At 37.5% G+C, this 18139-nt stretch overlaps 1 protein-coding gene across 1 annotated transcript in view; it reads right to left on the bottom strand.

The window, feature by feature from the left end:
- Positions 1-399: 399 nt before the first annotated feature.
- Positions 400-18139, bottom strand: part of LOC134754427 (ras-related and estrogen-regulated growth inhibitor) — a 35777-nt gene continuing 18037 nt past the window's right edge. The window contains exons 2-5 of the mRNA XM_063690752.1: positions 5281-5337; positions 4656-4729; positions 4195-4371; positions 400-3664 (exon numbers count right to left, since the gene is read on the bottom strand). Coding sequence (XP_063546822.1) covers positions 3431-3664; positions 4195-4371; positions 4656-4729; positions 5281-5337 — 542 coding nt within the window. The 3' untranslated portion in view covers positions 400-3430. The remainder of the gene's footprint in view (positions 3665-4194; positions 4372-4655; positions 4730-5280; positions 5338-18139) is intronic.

The following is an 18139-nucleotide window of genomic DNA, read 5'->3' as shown; positions in this document are numbered from 1 at the left end:
TAAGAGGCCTTGGGCCATATTTCAATTAAATATTTTATATATATTTTTTATAATCGTGTTTATTATGTAGACCTGTTCTCCCAAAGGCACATCATTCACACTATATAGATAGGTATTTCGTAATGTATACCTAATTACAATATCAAAACTGTTTTATGATACTCGTATATGTAAATAAATTATTAGACACAAATTACATAGAGGAACTACTCTTACTTACTACCTTAACTTAACCAAGGCCCAAATCACACACATAAAAATAAAATGTCAATAAATGACAAAATTAACACTATGAGCTTAATTTGTGGTTTGTCTTTACTTTTTTCGTCACTAGTAGATAAGAAAACGCACATCAGCAAGACCCGACTATGTATAGTATAGTCTGTTTTTTTATTTTCTTAGTTAATACTACAGTACTGCCCATAGGAAATAGTATGGAACGTTCATTTGTTGCTTGCATGGAAAATGTATGGCATAGTACTTTATATTATAGTTAATAAAACAGACTATAGCTACTTTGCAAGCTGTTCTTTCAGAGACGGGTCTTTATAGGTATAAAATATAAACTCACCTTAATAACTAAATAGGTATGCAGGTAAACCTTTTACTTCATAAAATCTCATTTTTAAAAGCACCATATGAATGTACAAATATTAGGTACTTATACCGAATGGGACCTACAATATACGTAAGCAAAAAATTAAACTGAAAACAGTACTTCACAAACTGACCAACATTTATTCATCGACTTTTAAAAATTACTTGTGTTTTGATTTTTAGACCACTTTAAAGTTGATTCTAAGACGCAATGTATTGCGAATCTTGTGAAAAGCAACGTTAATTACAACGATGGTGGCGTACATTGAAGACAATATTTATTTTGTATGCAAAATTGGAAATCTAAAGACTTCATATATTTTAAAAGTTATTGAACAAAACTGTCATCGGTTGAGGAGTACAATCTATGTTTTAATTATTTTCTCGTGTTACAGGGCTCACCCGGTATATTATATACGAGGGTTTCCTTTTATAACATGGAATTTAAAAAAAACTAGTACTGCCATCAAGTAACATTCTTGCAATGTACGAGTATGTAGTTTGAATGTTTTGGCGGAAATATGAACAAAACAAATTTTGGTCTGGTCTCGATCGTAATTTATTTTAATCTGTAGGTAAATATGTCAAAAAATTATCGCATCACCATCGTCAAGCATTGAATTGACTCGCAAACATTTTTGTGCGATATTTCTTTATAATTTCCGACGCAGTCTTAATTAACTTAATTCAAATGATCTGATGGCGACTGTATTTAAGTAACAAGATTGTTCGTGTATAAATTAAATATCATCATCCCTGCATTATAATCACACCTTCACAACCTTACTTCCGTTCACTTCGTACAAATATTAACTGAATGAATTATATGAATTTCAATTACCTACTACAAATACACAAAATACGGCGTTAAAAAGTCTATAAATAGTTGGTTAACATGTTAATGTGCATATTATCGTAATCTTTATATATTTTTTAGGGTTCCGTGTCTCAAAATGAAAAAAAAAACGGAACCCTTGTGCGTCTGTCTGTCTGTCTGTCACAACCTATTTTCTCTGAAACTACTGGACCAATTAAGTTGAAAAAATATATTTTTTTTTAAATATGTTGTTGCACATCAAATGAAAGAGCTCGTTGTGAGAATCTCAAATATTTTTTTTGTAATTTCAAAATAAATAGTTTAGAAGTTATTTAAGAAAATAGCCAAAAAATTACTGTCCCCGTACCCCCTTTATCTCCGAAACTACTGGGTCTAAAATTTTAAAAAAATACACAAAATAGTTCTTTACCTATAAATCACAGGAAAACCTACTAGAAATGTGCAGTCAAGCGTGAGTCGGACTTAATTATTTAGTTTTTGATCTGACCCCTACGGATTTTTTAAAACACATTTTTCACATAAAAAATACATTGTTAAATATTGTGTAACGTACGGAACCCTTGGACCGAGAGTCCGACTCGCACTTGGCCGGTTCTTAAAGAATGTTATGCCTAAGTGGTAATTCTAAGAAGTTTTAAATAAGTAAACGGTACTAAATGTGTTCAAATAAATGTGTGCACACACATTGGCTATACATATTGATGCGTCTACACATTCACATTATAGTTTCGAAAATGCAATATGTACAGTCAGCTATAGCTACAATCTACAGTCAGCTTCAAATGTAGCGGACTACGCATCGAAAGTACTGTCCGCGCGCCAATTCCGTGCATTCGGAGGTCGAGGAAGTGGGGGGTTGTGCGCCGCGCCCGTACGTCAAAATGACACCACTATGTCATGACGCCCAACATTCCTAACATTCCTCAGCCGTGCACGGAATTCGCGCGCGGACAGTAATAAACAATTATCTAACAACTTAATATACAGATATATGTCATATATACACGGTGGCTAAAAAATAAGTGCATTCCCGTTGCCAGGAAGGTTTTGGGATTATACTGAGCAACTTTTGTTATGGGATCAACCCCGAATTTGCGAAAAAAATTTGGCTGTTTCATACATTTTGGCTGGTCCATTTTCTTATGGGAGGGTAATTTTTTTTCGTGATTTTGTGGTTGGTCCCATAGAAAAAGTTGCTCAGTATAATCTCAAAATCTCCCTGGCAACGGGAATGCACTTATTTTTTAGCCACCCTGTACATGTAGAACACCTAAGGCTGTAACCTGTAATAGATACTCTTGAAAACGAACTATAGAGATTTGTCTCTATTCGGAAAAGTATTTCAGGGTTGCTAGTATTAGGTACCCTACTTTTGGCGCGTCGATTCATAAGCTACTTTTAGTTATGTATGACTGTATATCGTTTGCCACAATGACATTGATATCGGTAGGTACATCTAGGAAGATAGACATTGCACAGCATATTTTTGTCTATAGTCTATCACTACATATGTCTGTCAAAACTCATTCGGTTACCCTTGAAAATAAATCAAAATATATATTAACAATTTAATAGGACTCATTCCATCTAAGCGCATGACTTCCGAGAGTATACAAGTGTGTAGGCAAGTCTAGACAAACTATGAGTTTGTATTTTCTATCATAAATCAGATTTGTTGGTTTGTACAGGTGAGTACTTAAGTTGGAGCACTTTAGACGTTTAGGATATGTATGTCTATTCCGTTTATCAAAAACATTCTAGAAATACAAAATGAAAAATGAAATATTCACATTAGGAATTTTGTAGCGATAGTGCGTCGCTGTTATCCATATTTTCTCCATATTACCATGCATGAACAAAACAAATCATTTTGCTATTTAAAATATCCTAAATAATTTGGGCGATAAGTGCAAGCTAGTCTGTATGGGAAGCTCAGGCCTTCCAAAGACTCTCTAGAAATTGCTTGAAAACCAAAAAAAGTCGATTTACAACAGATTAATCCTTCGGCAGCGCGCTATCGCTCTTCCCTCTAGAATACACCCGGTATGCCGTCTTCGTTCCCAGCATGCGGTCCAGCAAGCTGTGCTTGGCACGGCGCCTGAGCTGCAGTACTTCGCGACACAGGTCTTGGAACACCTCGCTCACTTGGACCACCTGTTCGGCTGCCGCGACCTCGCGGAAACTGCACTCGAAGTCTTTTGCCAGGATCTCGCCTTCGTCGGGGCTCACCTGGAACCGATGGTTAAAAGTTAGTTGAGTACTCGTCAGAAAACATTATGGAATTTTCAGGTAAGAGTGGTAATGGTAAGCTGCCGAGTGTAAGTGAATTCATTGAGGTACATATGTCAGAACATTTTTGTTTTGTTCTGTGTTAGACATAAATACGAGTACCTATACTGGGTGGACACTGTAACGTGGGCAGATAAAAAAGCCTAAGCCAATATATTAGGGTAGTTAAAACGCAAAAGTTCAGATGATCTTAAACTACTAGCCAGCTCAGCCTTGACCCTCCGAACCTCACCGACCCTCCTTGTAACATACCTGTCTCAGATGCACCATGTCAGCCTTATTGCCCACTAGCGTGAGTGGTACGTCTGGCTGTAGGCTCTGCTTGGCGCGCCGCACGAAGTTGAACGACTGCCGGTCCTCGATAGAGTACACTAGGGCCGCTAGGCACAGACCGTCCGCCCACTATGCGAACACATGACGTTGGAAGATTCTCTGTGTTCTGTGTTAAACATTATCTTAGCTGTACTGACCTGTCTCAGATGGACCATGTCAGCCTTATTGCCCACTAGCGTGAGTGGTACATCTGGCTGTAGGCTCTGCTTGGCGCGCCGCACGAAGTTGAACGACTGCCTGTCCGTGATAGAGTACACTAAGCATAAGCCGTCCGCCCACTGTGCGATATCATGCGTTGGCAGATCCTCTGTGCTCTGTAAAGTACAGGAAATAAAATTTATGGTCTATGGCGAGTCCCTGTACGGATTTCTTCCTGCTTATTGTCCTTACTTTATCTATTAATCACTATTAGCTGCATGCTTGTAAGTCATTTAATCTCAAGAAATCGAATAAAAGTCAAACGAAGGGGCATAGCTAGCTATTTAATTAATTGTGTAAAATTGTGTTAATAATATTTTCCATAATGTGAATATCCAAGAAGGACAATGGGGGCTACGTTTGTATGTAGCAGAGGTCGTCCGTAAGTAAGAAAGCTGACCTTTGGGCACGTGTCCAAGATCTCGAACAGGATCGGGTCGCCGTCTAGTAACACTTCATGCTTGTACTTGCTGTCTGAAATAAAGCAAATTCAAGTTTTATAGAACGTTGGTACAGTCACGTCTGAAATATCGATACGGGCAAAGCGCCAAAAGTATGTATGCACTACCTTAATATATGGATAATTTAGTGTATACATATTTTTGGCAATGGTCGTGTATACATATTTTTAGCATTTTGTCCGTATCGATATTTTTAGAGGTGACTGTAGTAGTTTGTAATTAGTTCAAATCCAAGATTTACAATGAGTGTGAAAGAAAAGCCATCAGGGATATTAATATTTCATAAGTGCGGAAGAGGTACAAATGAAAAAACCGACCAAGTGCGAGTCGGACTCGCGCACCGAGGGTTCCGTACTTTTTAGTATTTGTTGTTACAGCGGCAACATAAATACATCATCTGTGAAAATTTCAACTGTCTAGCTATCACGGTTCATGAGATACAGCCTGGTGACAGACAGACAGGCGGACAGCGGAGTCTTAGTAATAGGGTCCCGTTTTTACCCTTTGGGTACGGAACCCTAATAAGCAATATTAAAGTATGCTAATTACTAGTAGCTAATATACCTTGTTGATGATCATATTCGCCGATGTATCTTTTTGTTAGAAATCGAACCGTCAGCGCTGAAACAAAAAAGATTTCGTTAGAAAAATCATTTTGTATGCATTCATTGACATTGTTTATATTACGAGTATCTAATTAACAATAGTTACAAACATTTGAACTAATTTTTAAATATTTGATTCGTTGCGTATGCCACCCTGTATACAGCCATAAGTCCCCGGCAAGCTCGGCCGAATTGCACCTTCCCATACAAACGTAGTTCCGCCCTCATTTTAAAACTACGTCTTGGATTGTAATGAAACGTTGCACATACAATGACATGAGGTATATCTAGGTCTGAAATTAGTTTATATAGCTCTAGTTTATAAAACAAACGAAATAGAGCAAAAACAAGTTTTGTATGAAAAACTTAAATTCGTTATATTTTTTTAACTATGGTATCTGAAGCTACATAAACTGATTACGGACATAGATATACCTTATCCTATTATAAGTACAAAGTTTCAGAGCAATCTAGCTAGTCGTTTTAAAATGTGAGCGGAACTACGTTTGTATGGAGAACCGAGCTTGCCGGAGACCCCATAATAACATCTCATAATTCTCAGCCTCGCTAATGAATCTCAAGTACTCTCCGGTCGACTTCGTGTTTACGAAACAAACGCACAACACAGAACAGATCAACGCCAGTATCTCATGTCGGTTGTAAACACGTCGAGAGCCTCTCGCCGAATGTCTCGTCACCGCTCCGATGCAATCGGAGAAGACGAGACGAGACAAGTAAGAGCGAGACGAGAAGGGAACAGCATGTACACACTCGTCGGCCTGTCTCGGGGTCTCACGACGAGTGTGTAACTGTGTACAGCCCGCATCAGCTTGAGGCAACCCAGGTAGCATTTAAACGTTATTATGACGTTAGCGACGTCTTTATGACGTCATTATTACGTCATTATGACGTCGCTGAAGTCACTGCTACCTGGGAAGTTACACTGAAAAGCTTTCTCCAGTTTGCGGGCCAATTTGTATACAATAGCTATTTATGCAACAAGTGCGGAAATCATCTTTACGCACGTGTATCATACAATGTTTTAATATGCATTGTGCGAGTAAATAAAAAAACATATCATGGCAAATAAGCTTAATTATTTAAAAAAATTAAGAAAAAAAGCACTAGTGCGGAAAAGTGCTCTTTTCCGCACTAGTGCGAGAAAGTAGCACCATATGTACTGTAAAAAAATTGAAAACAAAAAGCACTAGTGCGGAAAAGTAGTACTTTCCGCATGATATGGCTCCGTAGGAAACGCAGTTTTCGAGCACATGCATTGTAAAAGCCATAAACGGGGCAGTAGCTAAGATACTCGTTGATAGAAAATACCAATATAAACTAATAATTATAATGTATTGAAATAGTCACGCGACTTTTCGTGGCATCTGTCATCTGAGTCACCTCAATATATTTTTACCTTTTTCTTTAGCGTTTGCCGATGAACGAGTGTCTTTTTACGATGTACGAATGTCTTAATTTCATTGATTCCGTTGTGTTACAGGAATTAGTCTGTTTTTAGGGTTCCGTATCCAAAGGGTAAAAACGGGACCCTATTACTAAGACTCCTCTGTCCGTCTGTCTGTCTGTCACCAGGCTGTTTCTCATGAACCGTGATAGCTAGACAGTTGAAATTTTCAGATGATGTATTTCTGTTGCCGCTATAACAATCAAAACAAAAAACAGAATAAAATAAATATTTAAGTGCCTTTTTTGCGTAATGGTTCCCCTTCGTGCGCGAGTCCGACTCGCACTTGGCCGGTTTTTTTTACTTAAAGATACGAGTTGAAATGTCTCACACCCACACACATCTCATAATTACTTCTCGTTCACACCGGTAGAAATAGTACCCAATATGGCCATCAGAAATCCATCTTTTTGTTAGGAACACCGGCCTTCTTTAGATAGCGACCCGAAAAAGGACTTGTAACAAAACAAGGCCTCCCCAGTAGCATTTATACGTCATTATGACGTCAGCGACGTCACTATGACGTAATAATGTCGTCATTATGACGTCGCTGACGTCATTTTGCTACCTGGGCTTCAGGTAATCAGCTCTTTGTTACATAATGCTTTTTATACCAATATTCTACGTACCATATATGTTACGAGCTACTACAAAAACACGTCGTTTCCCTCTCGATTTAAGAGTTCATACGCGAATGAAGTCAACGTACTGAATGCATGCACCGCACCCACAATAGATACAACGCATAGCGTAAACACAAAACAACAGAAATAGTAATCATTCGTTATACATTAGATTTAGATACCTTTGCGTCACGATTCTAAAATTAACGTGAGTTCGGCTTTTTATACGGATTATATTTGTATTGACATAACGAGCATGCCATTCCTAAAAGTCATATGTCTGTAAACTTTTGTACTTTTGATAGTTACCGTCGGGCGTCATTTACCATGTGCGTATAAATTCTGAGTACGGATACGGACCGAGACAAATAAATAATAAGGACTGTTTTTTTATCTTTATCTTAGAACTTTCCTGGTTAACTTGCAAAAGAACCATTGACAATTAAAATTTAATCCTTAGACTTAGCGCAGGATTTATATGTTTTATAGGATGAGTCAACGAGTAATATAAGATGATAGGAAGAGTCGCAATGGTTGGAGTATTTTCCAACTTCCTAAAAGTTAAGAATGTCTCGTAAAATTTGTATTCTAAGCGTTTTTTGCCAATACCAAAGAGAATACATAGTATAGAGGGTTATTGTCATAGTAAATTTTGTAGTCACAGTAAATTTACTGCCATCTATCGACACACGATTAAAACTAAAAATGAAAATGTATAAAAATATCCAAAAATGTATATATATATATATGGATAAATGTTTTTTTTAAATATATGACATTGACCCATGTTCTTTCACTGACATTTGTTAAAATTGTTAAATATCAAACGGTATCGTCAACGCCATCTAGCCGAGTATAGACCAAAGGCGCCATCTATTCGAAAACGACTTTTTCTTGATTTCCTCAGACTTTATTTATCTTATACGGAGTATATATCTTTGCCAATACGTTCCATATCCGTGAAACCGCCCATTTTTGCCCTGGAGGGCGCCAATACACCAAATAACACTAGAGCCTACTCATAATAGTTTTGTGTTCCTGCCGGTGAGTAAGGTTGCCAGAGAGCTCAATGAGGGTGCGGAGTGTTAGGGTCGGCAACACGCATGTAACTCCTCTGGAGTTGCCTATGTACGGAGACTGCTTAACATCAGGCGGGCCGTATGCTTGTTTGCCACCGATGTAGTATAAAAAAAACTTATTGCAAGTGTTTGATGGGTTATATTCACCCATCAGAGCATAGTTGGACGGAAACTATCAATTTAGTTAATCCGACAGTTCATAACTTTAAAGTCGCAAAGTTCTCTACATTAAAGTCGCACATGCCAAAACATTTAAGGGATAAGTTCGCCTTTGTACTGCCTATTTCTGTGCCATATTTGTGTTCTATGTCTTTGTACAATAAAGAGTTTATACATACATACATACATTTCCAATCGTAATATTCGTAATTATAATGTTAATTTATCTGGATGTTGGTGGCGATTTGGCCCGATTTGCGGCCCGAAATAACTTTTATTTATACGTCGAGTGCGATTGCAAACCGATACACAATGTTACGCACTTCTGTGTCTATCGTTTGGTACAACAAACACTGACGTAGACTGTAGTAGGTACAGTCTATTGGTATTTTACACAGACCATTACATTGAACTAGATCATTAGGTAGTTTTGCGGCGGCACACGACGTCATCCATTTTACAAGGAAGGCAACAACGACGCCATTTAACTAAATGCAGCAAACGCTATCAGCAAACCCTGTGACGGGTTAAATAGGGTTGTTGACACATATTGATTTTCATAATTAAATCTAGTAGAAAAAGAGCAATTTATCACAATAAATTGGAAAATTAATAAATATATGGGAATAATAAAAAAATACAAGACACTTTAAGTTTTTTAAGAAAATCCAAAAAGGAAAAAGATAATGGTACCTTTCGATTTCTTACATTTTATAAAAAAAATGTACGGCACCTGTATGCGTAAGCGCAATATTTCACCTACAAAATCGCAATTTCCTTACGGCGGAACGACTGACGTTACATCGTGACGTCACGATGTATTGCCATTTTGATAGGAGCGTTTCGTCAGTAAAGTGCGATTGTCAGTCTTTGACTATCATTTGTGACTTTTGTATTGCTTTAACGCAATGGGTCCCATATAGACATTTGATCCTCAAAACAAACCCGATCCATTGATATCATGCATAAAAAATGACAAATAGCCTATTATGGAACCCTATTATGGGTTTAAGGTAAAAACATTTCGAATCACAAACTGTCCAACACGTAGTAGTACAGGAGTGGCCCCTTCGAGCCTACCCCGATGACCTGTTCTCGCTCACTTCTGACGCAATGGTAGAAGAGCCGGCAGTAAAGTTTCGAACCAACGTGATACCGCGATGAGATGCACAATGGTTTCCCATAAAACTGATGCTAAGTCCGAATTTGATAGTCTGCCACGGCGGAACTAGCCGAAAGTACAAAAAAAATAGCCACTTCCGGTGCGTAAAAGGGGGGGTCATTTAACCCATCTGATACTGCAATAAAAGCTATGGCATCAGTTAGAAATTTACTGGTAGATACAGAAAAGCGAAATCTGCCAGTATGATTCCTGCCGGAAGTGCTTGGCATACGCTCTCAAAGGTGACCATCAGGACCCCTAAATTAACCCATCTGATACCAGCATGAAACCAATTCCAGTCGGTAGATATGAACCTTCTCTTCAGGAATATATAAGTCTGCCAGGGCGCTTTCAGCCGAAACACCTTGACATACGAGATTATGTGAGCAACATCCGTGGAACCCGTATTTTGGAATTGTACAGATTACAGACATTTTAATTATTGCAGGCTTATGATTTATTACCTAATGCTTATATTTGTATATTTTTATGCCATTAATAACATATATTTCAAATTTATTAATATACACAATATAATTTGGGCATTAATTTAATACCTGCTTACGGCTTTGTACTTCTTTGTTTGCCTTATAAAGGTGCTAACAAATTAGCTACCGATATCTTTACAGTTGATAGTACTCGGCTCCTGAAGTATATGTAAGTATGAAACATTATAGGTTTTATGATGTTATTTTGAGAAAATTGGAAAACAAATTTGCTTTGTAAAAAAAACTCTGTTAATGAGATAATTAAATGAGACCTCATTGAACAGATTCTAAAACCTCTTTTAAATATAAAACTTAACTGGCCACTTCACGCTGATAAATCAAATGACACGTTGACAATGACATTTAAGACAAACAAGCAGTTAAATACATGATGATTATTTTTTAGATAGAATTATAGTTTATTTATTTTGTTCGGTAAATAAAATAAAAATTATGAGAAACTTTCTTAATTTATATTAAAAGTTAATTGTTCTAGTGTTCTAGTACCAACCATCTCGTAAAATTTCTGTAGCTAATTTGTTAGCACCTTATATATAAATAATACAATAATTTCAAATTACAATATCCTTTATTTACCAAAATGAACAAAATTATTATTATTACATACCTATTGTAAACGGGTGTAAAAAGACAGGATTTTCAACGTCAAGGACGATTTTTACCAATAATCCAAATATGAACATTTTAAATCATTTTTAGGGTTCCGTACCCAAAGGGTAAAAACGGGACCCTATTACTAAGACTCCAATAGATTATATTCTGTTTTTTATTCCGTAATCCGTAGACTAAAATGACATTTCATGTGGTACTAAGAAATGTCATGTCTTACATATGAAACGTCATTTTAGTCTACGGAATAAAAAAACAGACCTTAGTTATCTCAATTTGTAGTGTTATAAAACAACACCCTGAATGTTAAACTACGTCAGTTTTGCGTCAACGTCAAGAAATGTAGGGGAGAGGTGGGCATGACGGGATACTTAATGTTTCAAGTCCAATAAAACTGAAAATGCTATTTTTTTAAGTTTTTGTTATTTTTATTTTTATCTTTGGTAATCAGTCTTTCATAATCAACACTTACTAGGAACTCTCTAGTTAGATAATTAAATTAAAAATAAATTAAAATGGCCAAAAGTGCCATCTCTCCATCTTGCCCCCCAAGTATGGTAAGATGGGGAACCCCTACGGGACAAGATAAGAATGATTCATATAAATATTATATTTAGGGCCTAAACAAAACTTAAATTTTTGGCTTTTGGGTCCATCGTCTGATAACTTCTCACGAACTGTTTTACTTTTATTTCTTAAGTCGTCTGAGAGACAGAAAATTTGTTTACAGCTAACATGTACCCCATCTTCCCTTGTTAATTTTATTGTTTTTTGGGTTAATTTTATTGTTTGTAAAAATTGACATGTAAATGTGCCCCTGTGGCCTATTTGCTGAATAAATGTTTGATGTTGATGTTGATGTTGAAGAATAAATAAATTCAAATCCGCAATTCTTCATCAGTTTATCACTTTAAAACTACGGCCGTCAAGATGTACCCCATCGTGCCCCATGTGCCTAATGAAATTCGAAAGTTTTTTGTAAAATAAACCGTACTTGAAACCAAACAAGTCCTTAGCTGTTGGCGTGATTGCTGGGCCATAGGAATAAATAAACAGTATATATGTGCTGGTGATAATAAGGAAACAAACGCAAACCAAATAAAACACAAAAACCGGCCAAGTGCGAGTCGCACTCGCGCACGTAAGGTTCCGTACCATAATACCATTACGCAAAAAATGGCAAAAAAGTCACGTTTGTTGTATGGGAACCACACTTAAATATTTATTTTATTATGTTTTTAGAATCATTTATTCATCAATTGTGCATTACAGGTAATGAATACAGGTGTTATAAACAATTAGTTATAGTTTGTTATAACGGCAACAGAAATACATCATCTGTGAAAATTTCATCTGTCTAGCTATCACGGTTGATGAGATACAGCCTGGTGACAGACGGACAGACAGACAGACAGACAGAAAGCGGAGTCTTAGTTATAGGGTCCCGTTTTTACCCTTTGGGTACGGAACCCTAAAAATAACAAGGAATATGGCAAAAACAGTTTTTTTGCAAATAAATAATTAACGACACCATTTGTCTAGCCGGTCACTGTGCGAACTGATTGCTATGATGGTGACGCATCGTCATGCGTTAACGGGATTCTGATGGTTGGTCAGTCGTGTCGCCATATAACGCCGCTACCCCGTCTTACTCGTCTTGCCCCTCTCTCCCCTACATAAGATAGTGATTAGATACACCAAATAGGTGAAAAAACGCCTCAAGCGTAAAATAAACCACCAAAAATCATTTTATGTCGCATTACAAGCCTGATTTAGCTATGAATACTAATACCCCCTTATTCGTAAAACTTTACGAGCCTGAATTAGTTAAATTATGTTTTATCCTTTTCTTACAAACACATAAGTCAAAATGACAGACAAAGACAAACGATTCATATAGCTAATTCAATGACTATTAATCATATTAATCACATTATTTAATTTATTTTAACTTAATTTATTATAAATATGTGTTATTAATAACGTAATAATATACAAATATAAGCATAGAGTAATAAATTAATAAGCCTGCAGTATTTGAAATGTCCGTAATATGTACAATTCCAAAATACGGGTTATACGGGTACCACGGATGTTGCGCCACATAATCTCGTATGTCAAGGTGTTTCGGCTGAAAGCGCCCTGGCAGACTTATATATTCCTGAAGAGAAGGTTCATATCTACCGACTGGAATTGGTTTCATGCTGGTATCAGATGGGTTAATTTATGGGTCCTGATGGTCACCTTTGAGAGCGTATGCCAAGCACTTCCGGCAGGAATCATACTGGCAGATTTCGCTTTTCTGTATCTACCAGTAAATTTCTAACTGATGCCATAGCTTTTATTGCAGTATCAGATGGGTTAAATGACCCCCCCTTTTTCGCACCGGAAGTGGCTATTTTTTTTGTACTTTCGGCTAGTTCCGCCGTGGCAGACTATCAAATTCGGACTTAGCATCAGTTTTATGGGAAACCATTGTGCATCTCATCGCGGTATCACGTTGGTTCGAAACTTTACTGCCGGCTCTCCAACCACAACTCAATGGCTGAGAACCAGACATACCTGATTTATCATCTAATCGATTCATTTGTGTTTTTTTTATCCCATACGATTAAATAAATAAATATGACTTTAAGGTCACATTGATATTAGACATGTCGATGGTTTTGCCAGAAAAAGTTTCTAGTAATACCCTAAAATGATTTTATTTGGCCATCGCCATGTTGCGGATTTACTGGTGCACTAATTTAATTTACTGGCAAGGAGACTTTTGACATCACAGACGTTTAAAGTCATCGAATGACACCGATGTAAACAAGAAGAAATATTTCACAATTTATAAATGATTTTACCACAAAAATGCAAAAAAGATTGTCAAAGTTCCAAGAAAAAATATTTTGAATAGGTACAACTACAAAAACATTTACATCAGAGGACTAAGGATTACTTAGCATTCCAATACACATTGCCTTGAAATTAGTCGTTGGCATGATCGATACAGGCACTTTAACTGACTATGTACCTAAGCTGCTTATAGCGACGCTATCTCGGGGCCAAATAGAATCTTGTCAGGCTTTATAGTATGGAAACATTTTTATCAGTGCCATGCACAGTGTACCGCTCCGTCGCGCTCCCTTTCCATGCGTTCAGATAATGCATCAATAGATAATGTACAAACTGAAGAAAAGTAGTTTTCCGACAATTGGACCCGGGTATGTCCATAAACTACGTCCGGACCCGGGTATGTCCTTAAACTATGTCCAAAAGAGAGGTATGGGCACTGCGAATGACATCTCGCTTTGTGTGGTAGGGCACAGGACAGCGGATGTCTTTCCAGATCTAGAGCAGAGCCCAACTGGGGAAGTACCTCCACCTTACAGAAAACCGCAGCCAAATAACACTAGACCCTACTCATAGTGTTGTGTTTCTGCCGATGAGTAAGGTTGCCAGAGCTCAACGAGGGAGAGGAGTGTTAGGGTCGGCAACGCGCATGTAACTCCTCTGGAGTTGCAGGCGTACATAGGCTACGGAGACTGCTTAACATCAGGCGGTCCGTATGCTTGTTTGCCACCGACGTAGTATAAAAAAAAAACTAAATTGCTCCTGACGTCATAGTAGTTATACAATATCGACACGTTTAGTTTTCATACCATCGAACGCTTGCCACGTCTAGTTCAATCTATATTATGGTCTGTGGTTTAGTAATCTACGGGAACGGTGAAGCCGAGCGTGACGCTTGATAGTAGGTAAATAGTAAATACTCAACCTAAATAGTAATAGTCAGAGTAGATTTATGGTGGATCAACTATTATGTTGTTATTCTATTATTCTCTTTACAGTAACCATAATTGATTAGAAAAAATGTACTTAATAAATAACGGCTTGTAAAATTAAATTATTTTTCGAAACTTTTTCCAAGATTGTAAATGGTTCTCTTTCATTCTCTACGTAAGTTTTCAACAATACCTCTTAGCATTTTTTTACTATTATTAAAATAGTACATTACGATAAAAGTGCGAATATTAGGAAATTCGCATCGAATGGCGATTAATTAAAACACGAATATGGCCCCCTTAAATTTTCGACATAGGCACGTAAAGTTCTAATTACCGCGCTAGTGCGGTAAAGTAGCACCATATGTACCGTAAAAAGTTATTTTAAGAGAGAATCTAATAAAACACCGTATATTAATGGGAACACTGTTTATACGCGCGTCAACTAATGATGGTGAGACCTTTTATTTATACGACCTCCAAAAATAACTATAATATCAGCTTATGATAGCACCATAGCTTTAATACCTACGTTCACATGTTGGTGAAATATCAAAGAACGCACGCAGATATGACGCATGACGCAGTTGACATGACATGGCGTCGCATGTCGCATCATGCTGTTATGGTCGAACCAGCTTCGGTATATCTACATATAGACGAAGCTCTCAATACATTTTTGACTTCAAAAAACGGCCCATGTGACTGACAATTATGTGGCATATATCACTGAAATGGTGCCCTACTGATTTTCCGAGAAAAAATACGCCGATTTTTGTTTCGCCGACAACGATTCGCCGAAGGGATCTTTGGCAGTAACGATTCCCTCTAGACACGTGTATGGTGATTTCGGTGTTCTCTAAAGTAACTCAAGCATTTCCTCCCTGTGACCACCAATTTGATGTAGTGCAGTGCAACTGTAGCCTTACCACGATCACGAGTTTGAGACTTACTTTTTATACATATACTTAACGCATGAATATTTTATTTCATCCTTAGGAAATCGGTTTCTTTTTTTTGTAAGAAATTTTTATTTCGAAAATAACGATGTATAAAATGTGAAACGCTATTCGGCTAAACATTGCTTAAACGAAAAGATTACTCTGCCAAATGAAAATCTTCCAATAGTTCTGCTAATTTACACAGAAGCAAACTGAACTGTATGTGAACGAAGAGCGCGTAACGTTAGTCGACCAAAAGTTACATCTACAAATAAATCACTGCGAACCGATGTTCGGCGACTCGTTGTCTGCGAATCGATAATCTGCTAAATTTTTTTCGAATCATAGGCACCCGTGATTTATCGATGAAAGTTTTGATTGGCTAAAATAAAATTTTATATAACAAACCGTGCCTCCAGATACTGCTAAGACGAGCCTAGCGAAGCGCAAGGGCACAATTTGCCTACCTTTTCTTTGTCGTTTTTTTGATCACTCATAACATGGCACCGTGCGAAGTGCATGGTGGGGGTAAGTAAAGCTAGATATCGCAGCGCATAAGGTGGTAAAAACATTACACTCTTTTTTTTGGGCAGTCGTGTAAAAAACAGGCACTAACGAAAGTAAGCGTCTTTAACATTTCATACAAGTTATATGGCTCGAAATGGAACTATTACCTACTCCTGAGATATTCTATTAAGTTGTATGGTGTAAGGGACCATTGTAATCAGTATGAAATGCTTTACTTAACTAACGTATTTTATTTGATAATTATTAATACTGTATCCTTGTAAATAGCTTTGCAAAAACCACATTATAAAATCTTTTTGTAGAAGATAAGAATGGGTATAGTATTGTAAGTTATAAATATCTCAAACGGATTGGGCAGCGTTTTCGATTAAAGCTCTTAACCAGCGTGATTTTTTTCTGACTTCATTACCAAATATCGTCGGCGATCGCTGTCGTGGGCGGTCGTGTCATCTAAAATATTTAATTAATTTAAACTATAACAAAAATTGTGGAACTGTGTCAAACCTATATATATATATATCGGCATGTCAGTTGTTCGGAACTGTAAATTTTTGTTCTAACTAACAGGCTCATATCGTTCGGCGGACTGATAATCAGTGAGCCCCTTTAGAGGCGTGTAAATATATTTCAGCAATTTTCAATAACTGTGAGTTTTACACGTTTTGCAATTCAGTGTGTAATGGGGACAAGATTACGCAAATATGGAAGACGCATTCAATAGAAGTTCTAGAACTCTAAGGACTCCTCCTCCCGAAAGAACACCTACCAATTCAACTCTGCCCTCTCCAGCACGCTCAGCGCAGCCCGCGTCGGTTGATGTGGTGTCAACCTCTGAAATCCAAGGTTGGCTAACCTCGATAGAACAGTGCCTGAACGAAATATGCACTATTGCAAATGAAGGAAAACTAAATTCGGGTCAGAAGCTAAGAATAAATAAAATAAGCAGGAATGTGGCAGGTGGAGTGTCCCAGCTGGCCGTGCAGTACCAGGCAGTAACAATGCTCATCTTAAAGCTTTATCCGAACAGCAGAACATCCGAGACCAAATCAAGGAGCTCCAGCATAGTCTACAAGTTGCCCCTAAAATAGAGTCAGAAGTATCCTTCGCCGGCAAAGTGAGAACAGGTAACAACTCATCTATAGTACCTACCAAGACCAATTCTATTGTAATTTACCCTGCGGGGAAGGACAAATCCAGCGAGGACACGAGAAAACTAGTACAGGACTTGAAAAAACCCGAAGCTCTCAATCTACATGTTCGCGGAATGAGAAGGACGAAGAACGGAGGCGTTATTATAAATACCGACCGAAACGATGACCTAGAAAAGTTAAAAGCGTCACAGCAACTTCAATAAAAAAGCGGCCAAGTGCGAGTCGGATTCGCGCACCGAGGGTTCCGTAGTTTTTAGTATTTGTTCTTATAGCGGCAACAAAAATACATCATCTGTGAAAATTTCAACTCTCTAGCTATCACGGTTCATGAGATACAGCCTGGTGACAGACAGACGGACGGACAGACGGACAGCGGAGTCTTAGTAATAGGGTCCCGTTTTTACCCTTTGGGTACGGAACCCTAAAAATCAGGATTACAAATGGAAGAAACTACCAAAAGGAGACCCAAAAATTATCTTTAGGCGTTCCTACAAATATCAAAGAAAACGAGGTATTTGAATGCAATTCGCTGAGCGTGAAAACTTGGCGTGGTCGGATTCTGCTTACCAATTACACAAAACAAAGCTCATTCCACCTGAGCGCCAACGTCTAAGCGTATTAGTAATTAAGTAAAATCGACGTAAAAGCAAAGCCATTCTTAATTTCCATCATCACTGTTCCGCGGAATGTAACTATTAGGTCATTAAATCTAGCATTGTTTACGAGAATACAAGGAAAAGCTTCAATTACATGCGTTAATCGACTCCGATACTGGAATGGGCATTCCTGTAATTCCTGTAATGCAATAATAAACCGAAT

Source organism: Cydia strobilella, chromosome Z (assembly GCF_947568885.1).
Source record: "Cydia strobilella chromosome Z, ilCydStro3.1, whole genome shotgun sequence".
Classification (NCBI taxonomy): Eukaryota; Metazoa; Arthropoda; class Insecta; order Lepidoptera; family Tortricidae; genus Cydia; species Cydia strobilella.
This window is presented reverse-complemented; position numbering and strand designations above follow the sequence as displayed.